Here is a 24337-nt window from a genome sequence, read left to right as displayed (position 1 = left end):
AAAAAGTTTCCACAATCTCAATTTAAAAATCCCTTCCTCTCTTACCAGCCCAGTTTTCACTTTTTTCTTCTTCTTCCTAATTTACACTTGTTCACCAATCATTCACACGCTGGCTCTCGCTCGGCCCAAAGGACTATATAAATATGTTCCAAAGTAGAACAGCTTCAACAGGAGAGACTGAGAGACAGACCTACCCCAGAATATCCTATAACCCAGTAATTAGGGCACTCTCCTAAGAGGTGGATGACCCATATTCAAATCCCTTCTCCCTATCTGTCAGGGGGAGGGGGAGGGAGAGGAACTGAACTAGGCTCTCCCACATCCTGGAGGAATGCTATAACCACTGAAGGTATAAGGGAGGCAGCACCATCATCTACTTCATCAGCAGTGCTTCTTTCAAAAAATGGCTTAAGCACCTGACTCCAGGAGAGGACTCCCAGCTGCGGAGTCCAAACAGAAACAGGGCACCTAAGTCCAAGAGAGAGGTGGGGTTTAGGACACACCCATATAATTGGCATCTCCTATTGGTTAGTTTAGGCAGGGAGCCACCTATCATTCTAACTTTTGTGGATCCCATTCTTAGGCACCTATCTGTCCCCATTCATTGTATAAGGAGCTTGGGGGCCTAATTCAGGCTTTATGGATTGCAGTGATTTTCCAGACAACTAAAAGTTAGGAATTGCAATGCTGAATGTTGCAATACTGAATGCCTAAGTCCCTTTCTGAATCTATGCCTTGCACTTCATATGTTCAAAGCATAGCTCTCATTGACTTCAACTGCAGTTCTAAGTGCTCAGCACTTCTGCAAAGCAGACTCCAAGGTCTCTAGTCAGGGACCCAGAAAATGAGGAACACACAATAGTCTGGGAGCATAATGTAGTGAAATCTTATTCCATGGACAAATTAGTGATAGAAGGGTAAGAGACATGTCACTTGATACGTAAAAATCTACAGAATCATAATGTTAGTGGTGTCACCCTCTGCAGCATGGCAAGGGGGGCTCGTGCCTCCTTACCCCAGCTTCAAGTCCTCCAACAGAAGTTTGGAACAAAACTTAGTTTGAGCATTCCATGTTGAATGCCCCCTAGGAAAACTTTGCATTTCCAAATACTAACTATGCTTACACCACCAGACAGGTATGTGAACTCAAACTCCAAGTAACTCATCAGACAGAGTCTGTCAGATGCAAAGCAAAGGTGAAAACACAAAGAGAATTAAAAAGCTTCTCTGTAAAAAACAAACACATGCTGGAAAATAAAATTGAAAAGTACCTTCCAGTCTTGTCCACAAACCAATATATGTTTCTTGGCAATGTCCAGTCTATTCCATGTCAAGGCCAAATTTAGCTGATCTGATGCAGACATATTTGTACCTAGAAAACAAGAAAAGGCTCCATTAACTTTCATACATTAGCTTCTTTTCCTTCCTTTCTTTGAAAGGGCATGTCAATGAATCTGTAGGTCATAGGAAATATTATTAGATAAGTACCTTTCAGGAGTGCTGTAAGGATTGCCAAATCAATGTCCTGCTGCTCCTCTGACTCTGCATCAAATATGGTTATCTGTCAGTGTTGCAAAAGGATGTTATTCGGGGGGAAGGTGGACAAGCCCTTCCAGGGAAACACTGGGTGTTCGTTCTTGACCTAGTGTCCAGTGAAATAAGTTTCACAGCTCTCAGCAACATTAACAAAGCGATCTATACATGAATGTATCTCCTTGTGCACCGCAATGAAAATGTACCATTAGGGTATGTCTACATAGCAATTAAAAATCCACGGCTGGCCTGTGCCAGCTGACTCGGGCTCACAGGGCTGTTTATTGGCGGTATAGATGTTCAGGCTAGGGCAGAGGTGGGCAAACTACGGCCCGGGGGTCGCATCCAACCCTTCAGACATTTTAATCTGGCCCTTGAGCTCCAGCTGGGGAGCGGGATCCGGGGCTTGCCCTGCTCCACGCATGCCGGGTTTCCACGTGGCTCCCGGAAGCAGTAGCATGTCCCCCCTCCAGCTCCTATGTATAGGGGCAGCTAGGAGGCTCTGCACACTGCCCCTGCAGCGCCCATTGGCCGGCAACCACGGTGGTGCTGCACAGCTAAGGCAGGCTAATCCCTACCTGTCCTGGCACTGCACTGCGCCTTGGAAGCGGCCAGCAGGTCAAGCTCCTTGTCCGGGGTGCCAAGGGGCTCCATGCACTGCCCCCACCCAGAGCACTGGCTCCACACTCCCATTGGCTAGTTCCTTGCCAAACTAGTGTATGGAGGGGAGGTGCCTGCGGATGAGAGCAGCCTGCAGAGCCTCCTGCTCCCACTCCCCACCTAGGCGCCAGACCTGCTGGCCGCTTCCTGGGCACAGCACTGGAGTCAGGACAGGCAGGGAGCCTGTCTTAGCCTCGCTGTGCCACTGACCAGGAGCCACCCGAGGTAATCCCATGTTCCAACGCTGAGCCCCAACCCCAAACCCCTCATCCCCAGCCCCACCCCAGAGCCCGCACCTCAGCCTAGAGACCAGACCCCCTCCAGCATCCCCACCCCCTGTCCCAGCCCAGACCCCCCTCCCACACCCTGAACCCCTCATCCCCAACCCCATTCCAGAGCCCTCACCCCCTCCTGCACCCCAATCCCCTGCCTCAACCCGCAGTCCCCCCCCACCTGCACTCCAAATCCCTCTGCCCCACCCCCCAGCCCGGAGCCCCCTCCTGCTCCCCAAACCCCTCATCCCCAGCTCCATCACAAAGCCCGCACCCCCTCCAACACTCCAACCCCCTGCCCCAGCCCAGTGAAAGTGAGTGAGGGTGGGGAGAGCAAGCCAGCAAGGGAGGGAGAATGTAGTGAGGGGGGGCGGGGCCTCGGGGATGGGGTGAGGATGGGTGTTCGGTTTTGTGCAATTAGAAAGTTGGCAACCCTAATTCGGGCTCGGGCTGGAGCTCAGACTATATGACCCTACAAGGGGGGTGAGTCCCAGAGCTCAGGCTGCAGCCTGAGCCCTAACGTCTATTAGACAGCTCCTTAGCCCTAGCCCCACAAGCCTGAGTCAGCTGTCAGGGGCCAGAGGCAGGTATCTAATTACAGTGTAGACATACACATAGACTCTTAATGCAAGGAAATCAACATGCAAATCATCATATTTCTAATCCTGCAACACTGAATCTCTCTCTTTTTGGCTGACCTTGAAGGCTGAGACATTAAGATTCGTACAATGACACCCACATATTTACTTCTCACACAGTGGAAGATCTTGAAACCTTGTAATAGGATGGCCTGCCCCTTTAGGAGCCAAGAGTCCCTGGGGCTAGCCAGCCCTCTTCAATCAGCCCCTCTTGCCCCAGAGTCAGCTGCCTTCTAACATAAGGTGGCTGAACTAAATGGGGTCAAGTGACAACCTGAAGCACGTGGGCCTCATAAAAGGGCTGAGAAAACTCAGTTTGGGAGAGGAACCACAGGGAATAAGTTGAGCTTATGTGGAAAGCCCTGAAGTAGGGTCTGGAAGGACTCCAGGGAAGCAGCCTGGGAGTCAGCACGCTCTCCCAGAGAAGAGACACTTAGGGTACATCTACATTGCAATTAAAAACCCATAGCTGGCCCATGGCAGCTGACTCGGACTCACAGGGCTCAGGCTAAGGGGTTGTTTAATTGTGGTATAGATGTTTGGGTTTGAGCTGAAGCCCAAGCTCTGGGACTTTCCCCCTCGCAGGGTCCCAGAGCTTGGGCTCTACCCAAAGTGTCTACACCAAAATTAAGCACCCCCAAGACCAAGTCAGCTGGCACGGGCCAGGCGTGGGTGTCTAACTGCAGTGTAGACATACCCTTAAAGGTAGCCCAGAAGCCTGGAGGGTGGGCTGAAGAGAAGCCCAAGCAGGGTAGAAGAACCTCTTGTTTGTTTGGACTTTTGTTACCCCATGTGGGAATTGAACTCTGAGAGTAATGCAGCAGGAGAGGTTAGCCATGTGAATCCCCAGAAGAGACAAAAATAAAAAAAAAACCTAGTGAGGGGAAATTGAGACAGGGAGTGCCTGTGGCGCCATGCTCAGAATCACAGGTGCTATAGGGCAGTCATGGCCTATGACAACTTGACACCCCCTCCCATCATGACACCCCCTCCAATCAAGGAAGAATTATGGGGCAGAGGAATACAGACACCTTCTTTGGCTGGGGAACATCTACCTTGCCAAACTAGTGTATGGAGGGGTATGCTGAACTCCTTTTAGCAATAGGGAAAGGAGTGGAGGACATCCTCCACCTGCTGATGACAAATCACAAGCAGACACAGGCAATCCTCTTGCAGTTGTGGGAGGGCCAACAAAAGCAACAGTGGCTGGAAATACCCCAGCACCAGCCTGGGACAAATGCTCTGGTGTGCTTCAGGTGTGGAAAAGTGGAGCACAGGAAAGAGGGTGGTGATATGTTTTTCCTGTGGGGAGACAGAAGATATTAAAAAGCTCTGTCCCACTTAGTACTTGAACTGTGGAAAGAAGGATTGTACCAAGGGGACAATTAGGGGCCTAGGAATAGGGAGCAGGAGTAAAAACTGCAGAAGCTGAGCCTCAAGATCCAGTTAAGGCAGATAGAAGCAGAAAGGAATCGCTTGGAAAAGCAGCTGACCCAGGAGGGGCAGGCAAAGAGGAATCTGGAGAACCAAGTTTTTGCCCTTCACCAGCAGGTACAAGTTCTGGAGAAAAAGTGCAGGGCTGAGAACACAGAGAAACACTGTGATAATAATGAGGGCAACTACAGAGGCTGGAGAAGCAACAGACTCTGAAGTCATGGCAGTGCCTGATATGGCAGAGATAGTGGAGGAAGTTGGAAGTGGAAGAAGTTGCAGGAGATGCTCCTGAAAAGGGATCAATTAAAAAGAGACCTGGAAGAGAGACACTCTTCCTATGTTAGTGCTGTGGCACAAGCCATAAAGCAGGAGCTGACCTGGGAAGGAGAACCACTGTGTGGAATTGGCTGCCTTGGAGAAAGCCACACAGCAGGCTCTGAAAGAGAAAAAGGAGCTAGCTGAGGGGAAACAGTGCTTGGAATTACAAGTAATGATGCTGGAATGTGACATGGAAGATTTGGTCCCCAAATCTCCAACATGGAGAAAGTGTGCTGGGAAAAAGACCAATTGATCTCAGATGTTAGCCAGGTAAGAGAAGAGTAGGAGAGATGGCAGCCAGGAAAACAGCCTGTCCAAGCTTGACGTATGGCTATAAATGGTAGAACTTGCCCTGGGGCCAAGCAAAGCTTTAGGGAGAGAGGGAGGGAAATGTGTAACAGGGTGGCCTGCCCCTTTCAGGGCCAGGAGATCTGGGTCTGCTGGCCAGCCCTGTTCAATCAGCCTGCCTTTGCCAGAATTAGCTACTTCCCAGCCTAAGGGCACTGGACTAATTGTGTTGAAACACCTGGGTCTCATAAAAGGGATGGGAAAAGTCCATCTGGAAGACAAACAACTTATGAAACCTTCATTAACACAAATGAGACTGAACAGAGGTAATTGACGACAAACTTTGGCCTGCTATATTTATATCAGAGATAACATTATTACAATAGCCTCTGTGCCCAGGCCAATATATTTCATAATCAACAAAAAGATCATACTTGTATAGCAAATGAAAGAGATCGTAATACAAACCAACAATCCATCATACTCACAGATTCTCTGTGCGCCATACACTCCATCAGCATTTGAAATAGATGAATGGACTGTTTCTGCCCAAAATTAAAGGTGTTCTGAATCATTATTGATATCTCCTCCTTCAGCTGAGGGAGCAAGTCTCTGAGGAACAAATAAATACACAGACAAGAATAAATTGTACCATAGGATGCCTCATCTGACTGATCTCTTTGTCAGATGTTACACTGACAGAAGAAACTTTTGAGAACAGAGTAGACCAGTGGATACAGCAATGCATACTTTGTCTTCAGTACGATATTGCCTTCACCTTTCACAGTACCACTCATGCATAACAAAGGCAGGACATAACCAATATACAATATTAAATATTTGTTTAATACTGTATTTAAACGTTATGGACCCATGTAAATGCAATCAATGGCAAAGCTAATTAGTTTGAAAAGTATTATGAATGGAGCTAGTAAAAAATTTAAACAATTTCATGAAAAACTGAGATTTCAAACTTGCTTTTGCAATTTTTTTCTGCCTTTTTAATTAAATTTTGTGAACATAATTTAAGTTGCTTGGTATTTTACTTTCCATTTATTATTTTCTGGGTTTTTTCTCATCTTTTTTCATCTTTTTTTCATTTCTCCTTTCATTTTCCAGTAAGTTTTTTTAACTAATTTCTTTTTAATGACAAGAAAAATAATGGAAAAAAAGGAAGGGAGGGAGAAGAAAACAAAAAGAACAGGCAAAAAAGATATAAAAGTAAGTTACCAAAAATATGAAAGCATGATTCCAAAAATTATACTCTAAAAAGCTAACAAACAACATCAAAGAGAGATATAGAACAAAATATATACTACAAATGTTTAAATAATGACAACGTTGTGAATAAGTCCATGAACATTTTCAAAAATGGACAACTGTTCATTAACATTTTTGATTTATAAAAAAACCCATTTTCCCATGAAAAAAATAAAAATTACTTTAAAAAATCCACATTTGTTTAGATTTGAGGTGCATTGCTGGCCCTGAGCTAAGGTTGGGGTTGGGCATAGATGTGGGCCTTAACTGGAGGCTCCTGGCATGTTGGGACAACATACTAGGTTTAGTATTGGGGCCAAAAGGGGACCCCAAACTCGGCTCAGAATTGGGGACAGATTGCAGATGAGGGACAGAGATACAATATGGCCAGATGGCAGACCCAGGAAGATGTGGGCCCCAGGTTGTTAGAATTGAAAAGTGTGGAGAGGGGTCAGGATTATGCCTGGAAACTAAGACCTAGGATTCAGTTTTGATCTGCATGGGGACCTCAAATCAGGTTTAGGGATGAGGTCAGATGGGGGCCTCAACTCAGGAAAATGGCTGGGACAGGATGAAGTCCCCATGCTAGGGTGAGCATTGGGACCAGATGGGGCCCTGGGCTAGGGAAAAATCAGCTGATGATGCAGGGCTGGGGTTAGAGTTGGTGCTGGTTATTAACAAAGATTGGGACCAATTGTTGGCCCTGGGGGTGGGTTAGGGATAGGGCCAATGGTGATCCTGGGCTAGGTTTGGATTTGGAGTCAAGTGCTAGCCACTGTCGAGTATTATGGTTGGGACTGGCTGGACGTCCAGCACCCACAATCAGTGTCAAGGTCAGTACTGGACATGGTATTCTATGGGTAAGTTTCTGTTAAGGTTCAAGCTTGTCTATGGCCCTGGCCTACAGTTGGGGCTGGGGTCAGTTGGTGGCCATGGCTGAAGGTCACAACAGGGTTAAGGCCATGGTTGCAGATTAGGGTCAGAGAAGGACCTGTAGGGCTCACCAGGGATAAGGTCAGATTTGGGGCCTGCAGATGTCCATGGTGTTATGGCTTGGAATGGAGCGCACAGGTCCATGGGAATAAGATTGGGGCTGAAGTCCGCAAGCATCCCTGGGAGTGATGTCGGTGTTGAAATGAGTCGATGACTTCGGGATAGAGTAGAGGTTGGGCCCACAGGCAGACCCAGACTAGTGTCAAGGTTGGAAGCTACTGCCTTACTCCACACTAAACAGCCTGAGAAGGTGCTTACCTTCTCTTTGTGGGCTAGCATCAGGGACAAGACTGATCTGTGATCCTGGGCTTGGGTTACGGCGGGGGCCTGTGAAGAGCCAGGGACACAATCATGGTTTGGGCCAGAGGGTGACCCAGGAAAAGATTAAGAATGGAGTGGGCGGCTGGCCCCAGGAGAGGGTTGCATTTGAAGTTTGGACCCACAGAAGTTCATGATCAGTGCCCATAGAGATCACCAGACAAGGGTTATGGATGGGGTCTACATATGTCTCAAGGATAGGATTGGACATACAGCCAGTAGAACTCCTTGAGTTCGGGTTCTAGCTGCAGAAGTCAGACCTAGGATTGAAGCTGGGGTTGCATCAGTGTCCTAACATTGGCCCAAAGGCCTCCCACTAACCACAAATATAACTCTAGCCCAAGGAAGACTACAGGTTTCTAGCAACCAGAAGTCTTAGGTCTAGGATTAGAGTTGGGGTTGCCAGAGGGACCTGGACTTGGGTTACGGTCAGTGACCTAACACTGGCCTTCACTAACCACAAATATTGCTCTAGCCCAAGGAAGGCTACAGACTCAAATCACAACCCTAGGCTAGAAAGGACAACAGACACCAAACCTGACCCTGGAATAGTGAGGACTACAGGATCCAACTATAACCCTAGACCAGTGAGACATACAGGACCCAAATCTAGACTGAGTACAGCAAGCCATACAGGACCCAATCCTAATGCTACCCTGGACATACTTCCAATTCCAACCCCTAGCTGGGAGAGGCCTCTGACTTCCAACTCAAATCCAAGACAAGAAGAATTATGGCCTCCAATCCTAATGCTATTCCAAGGAGGCCTAAGACTGACAGACCTAACTGTGCATGGGGATACTTCCAGACCATAATACTAGCTTAGACAGAACTATGGGGCCAATGCTAACCCTAGCATGGGGAGTGTGCTACAGCCTTCAACGCTAACCCTACCTCTAGCCTAGTCTCAACCATAACAATATCTCTGAGACATAATGATACAAACTCTAAATCTAGAAAAAGGATGCTGACTGGTCCAAACAAAATTATAACTGAAGAAGCCTATAGGCCCAAACATTAACATTAACCCAGTGACACCTAGGATCACAAACTCCAACTATACACTGGACAGAGCTATGGGCCCAAGCATTAATACTGGCCCACAGATGCCTAGGGGTCCCAACACTAACCCTAACCTATGGACATCTATGGTCTCCAACTCTATCCCTCACCCAGAGAGGCCTCCATACTACAACCCTAACCCATGCTTGCAAAAGCCTGCAAGCCCCAACCTAATTAGCTAATGTGAAGCCAATTTTTAAAAAGGGCTCCTGGCAACTACAGGCCAGTAAGCCTCACTTCAGTACTGGGCAAATTGGTTGAAACTATCATAAAGGACAAAATTGTCTGATACATAGATGAACATAATTTGTTGGGAAATAGTCAACATGGTTTTTGTAAAGAGCAATTGTGCCTCACCAATCTACTAGAATTCTTTAAGGGGATCAAAAAGCATGTGGACAAAGGAGATCCAGTGGATATAGTGTATTTAGATTTTCAGAAAGCCTTTGACAAGGTCCCTCACCAAAGGCTCTTAGGCAAAATAAGCAGTCATGGGATAAGAGGGAAGGTTCTCTCATGGATTGGTAAGTGGTTAAAAGATAGGAAACAAAGGGTAGGAATAAATGGTCAGTTTTCAGAATGGAGAGAGGTAAATAGTAGCATCTCCCAGGGATCTATATTGGGCCCAGTCCTATTTAACAGATTCATAAACGATCTGGAAAAAGGGGTAAACAGTAAGGTGGCAAAATTTGCAGATGATACAAAACTACTCAAGATAGTTAAAGCAGACTGCGAAGAGTTACAAAGGGATCTCACAAAACTGGGCGACTGGGCAACAAAATGGCAGATGAAATTTAATGCAGATAAATGCAAAGTAATGCACATTGGAAAACATAATCCTAACTATAAATATATAATGATGGGGTCTAAATTAGCTGTTACCACTCCAGAAAGAGATCTTGGAGTCATTGTGGATCATTCTCTCAAACCATCCACTCAATATGCAGTGGCAGTCAAAACAGCGAACAGAATGTTGGGAATCATCAAGAAGGGATAGATAATAAGACAGAAAATATCATATTGCCTCTATATAAATCCATGCTAAGCCCACACCTTGAATACTGCATGCAGATATGGTCGCCCCCATCTCAAAAAAGATATATTGGAATTGGAAAAGGTTCAGAAAAGGGGAACAAAAATGATTAGGGATATGGAATGGCTTCCGTATGAGGAAAGATTAATAAGACGGAGACTTTTCAGCTTGGAAAAGAGATGACTAAGGAGGAGGATATGATAGAGGTCTGTAAAATCATGAGTGGTATAGAGGAAGTAAATAAGGAAGTGTTATTTACTCCTTCTCATAACACAAGAACTAGGAGTCACCAAATGAAATTAATAGGCAGCAGATTTAAAACAAACAAAAGCAAGTATTTCTTCACACAACGCACACTCAACCTGTGGAACTCCTTGCCAGAGGATGTTGTGAAGGCCAAGACTATAACAGGGTTCAAAAGGGAGCTAGATAGATTCATGGAAGATAGGTCCATCAATGGCTATTAGCCAGGATAGTCAGGGATGGGGTGACAGGGCATGGATCACTTGATAATAACATGTCCCTTCATTCCCTTGGGGCACCTGCCATTGGCCACTGTCAGAGGACAGAACACTGGGCTTGATGGACCTTTGGTCTGACCCAGTATGGCCATTCTTATGTTCTTAACCCTAACCTTGGAAAACCTCTGGCCTCCAATCCTAGCCCTAAACCATTGCAGTCATAGGTCTCCAACCTAAACCTGGGCCAGGGAAGAGTATGGGCCCAAACCCTATTCATAGCACATGGAGACCTATATATTCAAACACTAACTCCGGAATAAGGAGACCTTCAACTCTAACCCTGGCCCAGCAAGGACTACACATAGGAATGTGAAGAACCCCAGGAGGAGCAGATGTGAGGCTGGGGGAGCTGAACTGGCATGGGGTGAACTAAGAGGCTAGGGGATGGGGAATGAATTTATGGGGACTGGGTGGGCTGACCTACTGGGGGTTGGGATTGTGGGGGGACAGAATTAATTGCTGGACAGAGGACAAGCAGATTTGTAAATGAGAGCTCCTTCAGCAGCAGCCGAAAATCACCTTGCCCAATATATTTAGGATGGTGGGTAACACTAATTGTCTCAAATAAAACACACACTGACGATGTGCAAGAGGATTCCAAAAATTAAAAAATGGATCACCAAAAAATTAAATTTTATATATTAACTATTTAACAATAATCTCATTATTTTTGTGCAAATCTTGCTATTTTTTATCACAAGGGAAATTCCATCCGAGAGGTTAAGTCTAGGGAAAGGTCACAGGGGCTGGAGAGGTTGTCATCAGGGGTGATATCAGAACTCTGCAGTTCCTGGCAAAGACTACTTCACTACAGTTCTCACAATTGTCTTTGATTTGGAGATAGGCATTTTCACTACCACCACACAATAATTAAAAAAAAAAAAAAAAAAAGTGGTGCAGCCTGCAGCTACTCACCCTGTATCTACTGTGTGTTTATGAATAAAAGCCAGAAGATCTGCAGCTCGGCCAGTGCCCTCGCAGACCACCACAGGGACAGCAGGAGTATCCCTCACATACTCCCAAACCATTAGGATCACGTTTGGGCCTCCTTCTACCACTAGCCCAACCACCGGTACACCTTGGCCCATTCCTGTTTCAAACCACACACAACCGTTACTAACAGCAAAGTTATCACTCCCACAGTACACATCATAAACATAGGTTTGTCAACTTGTACCCACAAAAAATATCTCATAGAAATCATGTTTTTAATTGATAAAAACAAAACAATGCCTTTATTTCTCCCACCTTATGTCAGGCATTTCAAGGTTGTCTCAAGGGAACTCTGCCATTAAAACAAAAGATTATTGAGAAATCGTGCACAAGATTATAAGCAGGCCTGGGCATGGACTCATGAGGAAGAAAATGGGGCACAAGAAGTCTTCCCTTCCCTTGCATGGCCTGCAATAGCAGTTCTTGTGAGTTTTGCTTGTAAAATTTGTGCATGCACAGAAAAAGTGACTATGCATATAAATATTTGCACACACTCATGAGCAACCGGGTGCTTTTTTAAAAAAATTGTCTATATGTTATGTATTCTTGGGAGAGGTGATTTTAATAATTTGAAATAGCTGGTAGTTGGGTAATGGTACAGTAAACAAAAATGGACATAGCAAATGAAAACCTAATATACAATAATTAAGAATTCTATTTTTTTATATCTAAAACTGAACAGGAAACAAAAAACATGAATGGATTCAAGAGATTCTTGGATGCGTTTCTGTGCTAATAAGAGGTGAGTAGGTAAAAGGAAGGAAGGACTTAACAATTACAATTGACCTAATGGTGTTTCTTTCTAACATACCTTCTGATTTGCTCATTAGACCAGTATCAAGCTTTCCATAAATCACTGATGATGGTCTTATTACATGAAAATAAGTACTTTACACAGGCTACAAATACCTATTTGATGGTGTCTTTAACTCAGACATAACTGAGGTATTAAATGTGCAAACAATTCCACAATGGAAATGAAAGTTGTGAAACTTGCCTTTCGCTTATTTCACAGACACAAAAGATTGATTGGACATTTTTTCAATTCCTCTTTTGCAACTAGTTATTGCACTGTTTGCCAGCAACAAAAATGACAGTTGTGCAATGCAAAAGAATTGCACAGTGAGATTGCAAAATGTGAATTTCACTGCATTTGACATTTTTTTCTCTTTATAAATGTCTGGTAAATATTTGAGAAAAAGTTATCAGTGCTGTCGTAAAGAGTTATGAAACAGAAGCCATGCTCTACTCTGGCTTTCTAGAACTCCAGGTCACAATTTTCAATTTTTGGGTGCCCAGTTTGACAGGCTTTAAATGGTTCTGATTTTCAGTGTGTAATATCAGAGTCATCACAGAGGTCCCAAACTGGGAAATCAAAAACACCCAAAGTCATTAGTAATTTTTGAAAAAAAATTGTTCCTTTCCTTCCCCCTCCCCCCCTTTGAGTATTTATGGCTTGATCCTTCAAGATGCTGAGCCATCCTCATTCCCAGTGAAATCCATGGAAGTAGAAGACACCCAGCATATCACAGGAAGTCCTCAGCATCTTAAAAATCTTTTAACCTGTGATAAATTTGACATCACAATACTCACCAGTGTGTATTTTCTGAAGGTTTAAGTATTTCTCAAGATTCCTCCTGAGCTTCATCTCATTGCCATATTTTCCCACTGTCCCATCATCTGCCAGTACGAAATGGGAGTGCGTGCTGTTGAGGGTGCTCAGCTTGCTAAGAGGATTGCTGAGAGTCTGATATAGGCGAACTACCTGAGAAAATCAAAAGGAGGCTGAAGTAAAGTCACCTGGCACATGACCTAACTTTTATATACTTCATTGTTACATGATAAACTTGTAAAAGTTTCTACCACACCTAGGGGAAAATTCTCCACATCATTCTATGGGAGACTACAACTGGTCTATCCTCTCACCATTCATGGCACTCCAGTGGAAAGTACACTGGAATCAAGATCTGGGAAATAACAATGTCCAAAATTATTTTTTCTGTGTACCGCTGCTTGGCCTCACTGTGTGGACCAGACTGTGGTATGCTTACTCACACTGAATAGTACCTTACTCCATGTCAAGTCCCGTTGAAGTCAATTTGAGGATTAAGAAACTACCAAATGTGAGTAAAAGTATTACTGTCTGGCCCTATATTGTGAAAGACAACTATGCCATTTTAGTATTATTTTAGAGAATATATTTATGATCCCAGATTATTTATTCATTCATTCATTTATGGCCATTTTTACATTCTGAATTCTAGATGAATGGAAATCTTTAAAAAATAGTAAACCTTCAAGTCTGTGTAATATATAGTCAATGGAAGATATCATTATTATGGAGTCACTGATTACTACCCCCTCGTTCAAGTTTTCAGAATTTTCAGCTTATTTTGTAAAAAATCTTAATAAAATGGTAAACACAAAACTTACAAAGTAAACTTTGACCACTATTTGAATTTTTCATGGTGTTTTGATGAAAATTGGCTTCACACAGAAAAAATAATAGTTCCAAAATAGTTCCTTTCTTAAAGTATTTTATGGGATTATCTCACTTTTTTGGGATCCCTTTGCAAAAAAACCTATAGCACTCTGTGCTTTGCATCACATATTGCTCTTCATCTGCTGATTAATAAAATATCAGTTATGAACCCTGTCCTAGAAAGCAACCTAATATGAGCTGTGACCTCATTTTACAAATAAGTTAATAGAGAAGTTATACAATGATATTTCGGAAATAGAACCCAGGGCTCTAACATGTCAGCGCATATCTTATCTAGTCAGCCACACTGCCTTTCACGATGAATGTGCTTTGAATATCCTATCTAATCACAAAATCATACTCTTAGCCCAGAGCCAGAGCTATAGCCCACATTCCTGGTATCCAGCTATCTAGCAAACAGTTGTGTAACCCACAGAAAAAGTTTGTGCCAAATCTACCTCTAGCAGCTGAGCCTTAAGTAGACACAAGCAATTACTATTGTACATCAAGTGATAGAGATTTAAACTGAGGGACAAGGGTTCAAACCTTGCTGTCCCCTCTCTGAGATGTTGTTATGGATGTCCACATATAACAGATTTCGTTTTTAGAGTTTTGTTTTAAAAAAGAACTAGTTTATTTAAGTCACACAATGAGAAAATATCCTATAACACATATTTGTAATTAAGGACTACTACAATTTGTAAATTATAGTGTTACACACCAAAATACAGGTGTTTTATATTTCAGCCATTTGCATCTCCCCCTCTTCTCTCTTTGACCCTAGGGGCCAACCCTCTACAAAAAAAAAAAACAAACCTAGGAAATGAGCACAAAAACTTCTCTTCGGGTATGTCTATACTACCCGCTGGATCGGCGGGCAGCTCAGTGATACCTTGCTCTCTAGCACAAAATCTTAACGGTAACCTCAGCAATGTTAAGGCATTATTAATTATTAGTAGTATTATTATTGTCATTTGTATTACCATAGCACTTAGGAGGCCTAATCATGCTCAAAAGTGCACGTTTGATGAAGCTGGCATACATATTTTTTTTCGTATCTGTCAGAAATGGAAGTGAAAGCCTTATGGAGTGCAGGAGTGAGTTATTGACAGTGTTGCAGACAATATGAAAGCAGCAAGAAATGCAGGAGAATTTCCCCTTAACTTGTTATTTCCATACTTTTTAGGTTTTGAGTTGGTGGGGCATTCCCAGTCATCCTTAACTGTCATTAAACAAAGTTTTTATGGGCTTAATACTATTAGCGCTGGTTGGGAATTTGCTGTCAATATTTTTTTTAGGATTGTCATAAATATAAAGGGAAGGCTAACCACCTTTAAATCCCTCCTGGCCAGAGGAAAAACCCTTTCACCTGTAATGGGTTAAGAAGCTATAGATAACCTTGCTGGCACCTGACCAAAATGACCAATAAGGAGACAAGATACTTTCAAAGCTTGGGGGGGGGGGGAAACAAAGGGTTCTCTCTGTCTGTGTGTTGCTTTTTCCGGGACCAGAGCAGGAATGCAGGTCAGAACTCCTGTAAAGAGTTAATAAGCAATCTAGTTAGATGTGCGTTAGAGTCTGTTTTGTTTAAACGTCTGATAAAATAAGTTGTGCTGAATGGAATGTATATTCCTGTATTTGTCTCTTTTTGTAACTTAAGGTTTTGCCTAGAGGGATTTTCTATGTTTTGAATCTGATTACCCTGTAAGGTATTTACCATCCTGATTTTACAGAGGTGATTCTTTTACTTTTTCTTCGATTAAAATTCTTCTTTTAAGAACCTGATTGCTTTTTCCTTGTTCTTAAGATCCAACAGTTTGGGTCTGTGTTCACCTATGCAAATTGGTGAGGATTTTTATCAAGCCTTCCCCAGGAAAGGGGGTGTAGGGCTTGGGGAGATTTTGGGAGGAAAGACTTTTCCAAGTGGCCTCTTTCCTGGTTATATTTGTTAGATGCTTAGTGGTGGCAGCAATAAAGTCCAGGGACAAAAGGTAAAATAGTTTGTACCTTGGGGAAGTTTTAATCTAAGCTGGTAAAAATAAGCTTAGGGGGTTTTCATGCAGGTCCCCACATCTGTACCCTAGAGTTCAGAGTGGAGAAGGAACCTTGACAAGGATAAAATGTATTTTTTACAAAACTGAAATTTTCCACAGGAAAAAAGTAAATTTTTCCTAATATTTTCAATTTTTCCATTTGAAAAAATTGAAACAAACATTTCATTTCAGGTCTACACTTGACTGAGCTACTGTAGTGCCTTATGGGCACCTGTAATGTGAGTGCTTTATGCCTTTATTCCCCCCATGGGCTGGACTACTTCTTTCATGATGCATGGCAGTTTCCCATCTGGCCACCAAAAATTAAGATACAATACAGTGGAAACCAACAAGTGGATAAGAAAGCTGGCAGACTCTTGCACAATTGACTGAACAAAAAGTTAATTAACTCACATCTTTTCCAATCAGGTCCCTCTGGTTCTCAATGATACCCCAAGGAGGGATTCCAATGGCACAGACCTTTCTCAAATATTGAGAGGCATGAGCTTTCAGGGCATCCCCCACATGCCTGGACACTCCTAAATAGATAATCATCATTATTATTATTCTACATTTGAATTCCTGCTACACAACTGTGATCAACACTTCCAAAGTTGCTTCCATCATCTATTTTACTCTGTAGTTATTTTTAATGTAAGTGTAATTATAATTATACACTCTATTGTTATACTTCATATAGATTACAGCAGTGGTTCTCAAACTTGTATACTGGTGACCCCTTTCACATAGCAACCCTCTGAGTGCGACCTCCCTCATAAATTTAAAAAAACACTTTTTTGTATATTTAACACCATTATAAATGCTGGAGGCAAAGCGGGGTTTGGGTTGGAGGCTGACAGATCGCGACCCCCCCCCCAATGTAATAACCTTGAGACCCCTGAGGGGTCCCGACCCCCAGTTTGAGAACCCCTGGATTATAGGAAAAGTGAGGTTTAATTAATGGACACAATAATATAATGCCCCATTCTTCCAGACTTGCTCATGCTTAACATTACACGTGTGTGTAACCAATGGGACTATTCACATGCATAATGTTAAGCGTAAGTGTTTTCAGAAATAAGGTCAAAATGGATCTCTTCTTTAGGCCTTACTTTTAAAGTATTGAATCTAATTTTTATTTTTAACCATTTAAATAACTTTGAATGGATATCAAAGTTGATGTGCCCCAATTTTTGAGAACTTTTTTCAGAATTAACTAATTGTTTTTGAATATTTTCACCCAGAAGAAACCTGTTATTTTATAAAAGTCCTACATAACAAATCAGCAGCCTCACACTGAGGAGAAACTCTACACTTAATAAAATAACTTGAGTAAAAAAACAAAAAAAAATGGATAAGGAAACATTTCACTTTCAAATTTTCAAGCAGTTATGACAACTAACAGCAATTAAAAATTATTTTAATTTTATAAAAAAAATACCTTGACTGTGACCTTTTCTGATTTTTGAATTATAGAATAGCTAAGAAAACTAATGCATCTTTCTTTCCCTTGTCTATTATCCCCTTCCAACCTCTTCTAATACACACTGAAACAGTAATTTCAAAACTGAAAGTTCCTCAGCCCACAGTATGATGAATGCCAGCCAGTGATTCAAGGCCTGATCCTGATCAATAGTGAGCACGCACACTTAGAACTGGAAAATTGCTATAAAAATGATATGAGAGTATAAACATCACCAATTCACTTCGTTAGTATTCCCAACCCTCCTTTGGTTTATTCCAAACAGGGATTTAATGTGGTTTAAGTAATCCACTTCAAATTCACATCTTTAGTTAATATGGATTAATTTCCCTGAATGTCCCTGTGCAGACAAGCCCTTAGTTAAAAGGCCTGACCCTCAACTGATGTAAGTCAGCATTGCTACACTGATTTTCAGAAAGCTATACTGATTTACACTAACTCAGGAGTTCTCAAACTGGGGTTTGGGACCCCTCAGGGGGTCACGAGAAGATCTGGCCCATTGTGAATAGTTTGCAAATAACTCATTGTCTGAAATCTGTGTGTTTACAAAGTGTTTTAACAATTTTGAAAAAGCTAATCTGTTAAAAAAAAAAAGTCTGTTTGCAGAGCCATTACAGATAACAGAAAAATGATTAAATTAATCTAATAATTTATATGTTATGAACAATTACTCTAGAGTTCAGTGATATGGCAAAGTCCATCCCATAGATTTTATAATCTAATTATTATCGCCATTTCCATTATGGGATATTGCACTATAGCAGGGTAGTATAGGTCATTGCGAGCTTCCCCTAGATCAGCATGTTCCCTAAGTGAGATGACTACACTTAATACAACTAAAGAAACAAGATTATTTCAGCATTTGAGGAATGTAAAGAGTGACTCTTCAGGGAGTTTCAGTGCATTCACAGGTTAGTTAACAGAGCACCATAATTTAAAATGCTCACAATTATAAACCTGAATGAAATCTAAATAAATGAAATTTTGTTTAAAACAAAGACTTGACCAAAAAGCTAGCAGTTGATACAGTATTAGGACTCTAACCATTTTACTAAAATAGATCAAAATCTATTCTAAGTCAAGCACTCCAGCCAACTCCAATTGGTCTGCAGTTTGCTTCTTATTTCATGTATAACACGATCAGGTCTTTTTTCATAGAAAGTATTAAGAATGCTGGTCAAAACTGGAGCAGCCTGATGACACACCCATGTCTACTATACCCTCAAAATATCTATTTTCTTTTATTTTTATTTCCAAATTATAGTTTCTTATTTTGTGTTATAAGTAACCCCAAATTACTGCATTACATCAATACATTGTATCACCCCTCAAGTTTGTACGTCTGAGAAAAACAAAGAGCAAGTATTAGATGAAAAGCCAGATAGATAAAAAGAATTACCACTGTTGATGCCTTCTGTTATTATCCATGCTCCTGTAGTCTCAGCCGCTTTGACCAACCCTTTGCTGAAAACCTGTTTGACCTTAGATGGAAGCTTGAAGTTTTGGATGCCTCCATGAACAGAGATCACTAGCTTTGGCAGCTCCATCTGCCATTCTTTCAGCATCAGATGTAATAGCTGGTCCAGCTTGGTGTCATAAGAGGTTCTAATATACTGGAAGAAACACACTCGTGTATATTGCATGTTTCTTAAATAACCAAAACTAGACATGGTGGCACCTTAGAAAGTACTCAGTTCTAAAGTCTTCAAGACCTTGTTGTGAAAGTTCGAATGTTTCACAAAGAAAGGGACTTTAAAAAATGAGACCTACTGAGAATAGCATAAAAGTGTCCAAGTCATTGAGACATACATATAGCCATATAAATCTCCCTAGTTTGCAAGGTCTTAGTGATGTTCCATAGCTGTGCTTGTGGTAAGGAAAAAAAGAATGCAAATGGGGTTCTAATACTGAAATGTCAAACTTCAGTGAACTCATAACAAGAAATATATCCACACCTCACCTAAAAATTTCCCTCCTTGGAATAATGATGTCCACAAACCCATGACATTGGATCTTTGCTCTATGCAGCCTTGGTGCGGACAAAACCTGTCAATCAGAGGCAGGGGAGGTGTGGCTCCACCTATGAGACACTGCCATTTGAGACACTTCCATAGCCTATAAGAATTAATCACAAATCAGTAAAAAAATTTTTTTTAAAAAAGCATTAAACTAAAAAGAACAATACTCCTGCAGATCAAGGAATTCAATAAATAACACTGAGTGCCAGTTAATAATCCCAAATCTTTTCCCAGTTAACATCCCACTCAGGATGTGTTGGATCTGTGGACCTCATTACTCCAACAAAGGAAATTTTCAGGTAAGGCGCAGATAAATTTCTCTATTCTTATTTGTAATGAGGTCCTCAAATCCATGACATTGCAATTTTCATAGCTGTATCCATTTGAGGGAGGGGATGGGGCGAACCTCTATATACAGTTATGTATAGATGTAAAAGGGATAACCCTTTCCTAATAATTACTGGGATACTACAGCAAGGAGCACCTGACTACCAAAGGCAGCATCAAATCATGACTGATGTCCAGCTTGTAGAATTTGAAGCTAGTATGGACAGATGACCAAGTGGCTGCTTTACCAATTTCTTTGTAGGAGATGTAAGGTCTTCTGGCCCATGAAGTGACTGCAGTTCTGGAGGACCAAGTTCTGATATTGGAAGATGGAGTTATGCTTTCTCACTTCTATGCTGCTGAGATACCATTTCCAGGTGGCTCAATTACTGAAGATTTCAAAGCCTTCTTTCCCTTTGACACCAGATAATAAAGCATAAAAAGCATTTCTCTCTGTGATCTGAACTGTGCAGTGAATATATCCTTTGAGAGCTCTGCAGACATCCAAAGTATGCCACAATTTGTCTTTGGGGGTCAACAGAGGTGGGCAGAAGGGTGGAAGAGCAATATCCTGTGCTTTATGGAGTCTGGAGTTAATCTTTAGTATTAAGACAAGGTCAGATTTATGGAAGGTGCAATATTGAGGTTCCAGAAAAAGAGCACCCTACTCTGACACCCTGTGAACAGACATAATTACAATAAAAAGGCCACTTCAATGGTTAGGAATTAATTATACACCTTCATGAGTGGTTCAAATGGAGGACCTTTAATGGCACTGAGAACCAGGTAAGATGTCATAAAAGAACTTTGTGCAACTGAGAAGGAAGTAGAAGAAAATGTTGCTCTCATAAGAAAAATGCTGGACATCTGGGTAAGATGAAATTTACTTCTTGTCTGCTGCATTTAAGGATGCTAGACAAAGCAGTAACTTGATCTTTGTGAGTCTAAACTGCCAGGCCTAGCTTGAGTCCATCTCAAAGAAATTCAAGAATCTGTAGTATTGATGCAAATGTGAGGAGTGAACTCCTTGTCCTGGTACCAATAGATAATCCTCAACCAGGCCACTGAATACACTGAGTTAGTCAACTTATCTCTGGAAGCTAGAAGTGTGAATATTACTTCTAAGATTTTGGCTCAAGAGGCTCCATTCAAGAACCAGGCACCTAGGTTCAGACTTTCTGGATTCTGACGCATAACCAGACTTTGTAATATCATATCCCCTCTAGGTGAAAAGGGCATAGGAGGTATTTGTACTATGTTAAGGTGGTCAGAGAATCAAGATCTCCTTGGCCAGAATGCAGCTGTGACAACTAGGGGCCAGACATCCCAAGTGGAGAACTAAAGGTTTATACCCCAAAAATGAGCAGTTAAAGCAACTGATTACATACTGTATTATTGTACTATCAAGTAAGGTCTCTTATGAAAACTGGTAATGTTCTGAACTTGATCGCCATTACGAGATATGTATACAGACTGAAATTATGAATCTGTGTATTTGTGTATATGGAAAACTGTGCTCATAATCTGTACTACAACTCCAACTACACCTCCCAGCAGGAGAGTGAACAATCAAGCACGGAGGGGTGGCCCTCACAAGCCGGGTGTTTACATGAAACCAGATTTAAGTAACAGTCCAGCCCAGGAGAAGACAATGATGGACCATTAGAGTTAATGTATGCAGTGTTGTTGTAACTGTGTTGGTCCCAGGGTATTTTAGAGAGACAAAGTGGGTGTGGAAGTATCTTTTACTGGACCATCTTCCGTTGATCAGAGAGACAAAACTTTTGAGCTTATGCAAATCTCCACACCTGAAGTAGAGCTCTGTGTAAGCTCAAAAACTTGTCTCTTTCACCAACAGAAGTTGGTCCAATAAAAGATATTACCTCACCCACCTTGTCTCTCTGTTAGAGTTAATGCAAAACATTGAGACATCCCCCCAAGCTGTCAAAGTCAAGAGGTAGTTTCCCTCCTCTGAATAACCATGAGTTATCATGGGCCAAAAGGGGGAAATAGAAAAGAAAAAGCCTTTTAAAAACAGCTTGCAACTGATGTTTTTTTATTCAGAACCCGAGGAACAGTCTTGAGGTGGGTGACTGTCCATGAATGCTGGATCCATGAATGTGATAGCTAGGGTGTATGCTGGGAAACTGCGTAAAGGCATCAGGGTATTTTTATTAGATAAGGGATTTTATTGATGTGAAAGTGTAAAGGCTGAGATTGTGTCTTTATGTTTCTGTGTAACTTGTATATGTTTGCTTTTGCTTTACTATTTCATCTTTGAATCTGTGATTTTTCTATTAAATAAACGTTTTGATTATTTTCATACCAAGCAGGTATCTGGTCTGCAAACTGTATTATTGACTATTGATCTCTGACCCAACCTTGGAGGGTTTATAGTTTAGGGTAAAATTTAACATATCTGCTTAAGCATGCTTATAGAAAGAATAATGGAAGTTCTTGAAACTGTAATAGCAACTAGAAGTATGTAGTTATGAAAAATACACTTGGCTATAGGTCTTAAACATTAAGTATTAAGGGCTTAGAATGAAGCCCATTAGAAGTTGGCAGTTGGCATAAGCCAGCATGAGTAGTATGTGCTTGACCAAAGGTTATGAAATGATACTTGCTTGACCTATGGTTATAAAATTTAGCAATATTTATTTTGTGATCATTTAGTAATGTATTGTGTGATAAGCAGGTAAACCACACATGAACACACAGTATCATCTTAGGGTACTTTTGTAATATAGTAACCATGGAGCTAACTGTGTGGACGTAGTGAAACTTCTGGGACATTAATTGATGCAATTGAGGTATTAACGGTCAGCAGTTTAACTATAGTTAGCCAGAGTACCACATATGGTTGGCTGGAACACCACACACGTGCAGGAATATGTACCTGGACATGTGTCAGATCTGGACCTGGTCATATGTGGGTGGAATAGGAAAAGGTATACAAATGATGTGGTTGTCAGACCTGTTATTGGGACACCAGAACAATTACATGGGACAATGAGGTGGGAAGCCAGGCCCAGCACCTTTCTCTTGGGGTGATCTCCTTTTAAATTTCCTTCCATCTTTGTTTCTAACGGTCTCCATAAGGTGGTAAGTATGTGCAGTGTAAGACTGTAAGTATGAACAATGCAGGAAACTACATTATTGTATTTATTCTTGTGTATATTAATTTATCTCTTATTTCAATTATATTTGTCTTTATTAACTAAAGCTCAAAGTTTGTGTGCATTTCACCAATTTCATCTTCTTAATTAACTCTAAGTAGCTGCCTGAGTTAGAGAACCTGTTATTTGTGACAGATGTACTTTGCACCCTAGCTCAATCCCAAGATACAATGTATATGCCAATGCAAGCTGGTAGCTGGAGGGCTGATTTGGGGGGTGATAAACCAGGGGGGGAACAGTGCCAGTGTTTGGTAATTAAGAACTCAGGGAGACTGTATTTGGGGAGACTCGGGACTAGAAGAACTGTTGGTGTCACCCTGCAAGTAGTAACTAGGCTGGTGAGAGCCCAGGTGAGAACTTATGCTTGAGGTCTGGCTATTGGTGTCAAGGATCTGAATGACAGCTTCACAGCATAAAGTCTCACACAACGTAATAGGGAAGGCAGTGTCAGAGCCCCATACTGGTCTGAGAGCACCCCAAAACATCACAGTGGCTTCCAGATTTACCAGTGCTGCTTCTCTACTGATCTTCTGAAGCATCCTGGTGAGGAAAGGAAAGATAGGTAAGAGTGTCTTTTGGCCATTTTTGTGACCCCACAGCAAAAGAAGAGCACTGAACTTTGTGATTCAGGTGGGAGGCAAATAGATCCACTTCTGGGAGACCAAATTCTTTATCAATAGATGGAACACTATGGGGTGTAGTTCCCATTCTGAATGATCTAACTTTTGCCTGAGCCATCAGCTGTGACTTTCAACTTTTTATTGGATGTCAAGGGAGTAAGTTGACTGCAAATTCTTCTCTGCCCAAGTCATCAGGAGGAGTTTCTCTTTGAAGGACTATTCCCTTTTGTTTGTTGACATATGACATACCTGTGGTGTCATCTGTCATGATCAGCATGAGGTGGGCCCAGATATGGGAGCAGGGCCTTGTTATCATATAGGATTGCCCGGAGCGCTAGCCAGTTTATGCTGTACTTGCTCTCTTGTTTGGACCAGAGTCCTTGGACTGTCCTCAATCCTGTGTGAGCGTCTCATCCCTCTGGGCTTGCATCTGTGGCAATAACTATCCTGATTGATTCTCCTATAATAAAACCTGCGTTGAATCTGCTTGTAGTCATCCACCATTTGAATGACCTGAGAATCCTTCTGGCAAGAGATAACTTCACTGCAGATCAGAGGAAGCTCTGTAGCCTTGCCTGTCTTTCTGAAAATAAGGAACTTTGTAGAGGATAGCATCTGTGCTCACTCCAAAATGGGGAATACACAGAGAGTGAGTTAACTGATTCTCTCTCTAAACGAAAAGGAGTACTTGTGGCACCTTAGAGACTATTGTCTCTTAACTAATTATTGTTAGTCTCTAAGGTGTCACAAGTACTCCTTTTCTTTTTGCGAATACAGACTAACACGGCTGCTACTCTGAAACCTTTCTCTAAACAGTGAATCTACAGCATCCTTATCCCTTGGGAGGTGCAGTCTAAGACTGCTCTGCATGA

The 24337-nt window shown here is 42.0% G+C and overlaps 1 protein-coding gene across 1 annotated transcript in view; it reads right to left on the bottom strand.

Annotated features, from left to right (window-relative positions):
- Positions 1–24337, bottom strand: part of TRPM6 (transient receptor potential cation channel subfamily M member 6) — a 127240-nt gene that overhangs the window by 70210 nt on the left and 32693 nt on the right. The window contains exons 6-12 of the mRNA XM_077818027.1: positions 18721–18934; positions 16253–16377; positions 12917–13088; positions 11246–11420; positions 5632–5755; positions 1489–1561; positions 1272–1372 (exon numbers count right to left, since the gene is read on the bottom strand). Of these exons, the coding sequence (XP_077674153.1) occupies positions 1272–1372; positions 1489–1561; positions 5632–5755; positions 11246–11420; positions 12917–13088; positions 16253–16377; positions 18721–18934 (984 nt within the window). The remainder of the gene's footprint in view (positions 1–1271; positions 1373–1488; positions 1562–5631; positions 5756–11245; positions 11421–12916; positions 13089–16252; positions 16378–18720; positions 18935–24337) is intronic.

Source organism: Eretmochelys imbricata, chromosome 5 (assembly GCF_965152235.1).
Source record: "Eretmochelys imbricata isolate rEreImb1 chromosome 5, rEreImb1.hap1, whole genome shotgun sequence".
NCBI lineage: Eukaryota > Metazoa > Chordata > Testudines > Cheloniidae > Eretmochelys > Eretmochelys imbricata.
This window is presented reverse-complemented; position numbering and strand designations above follow the sequence as displayed.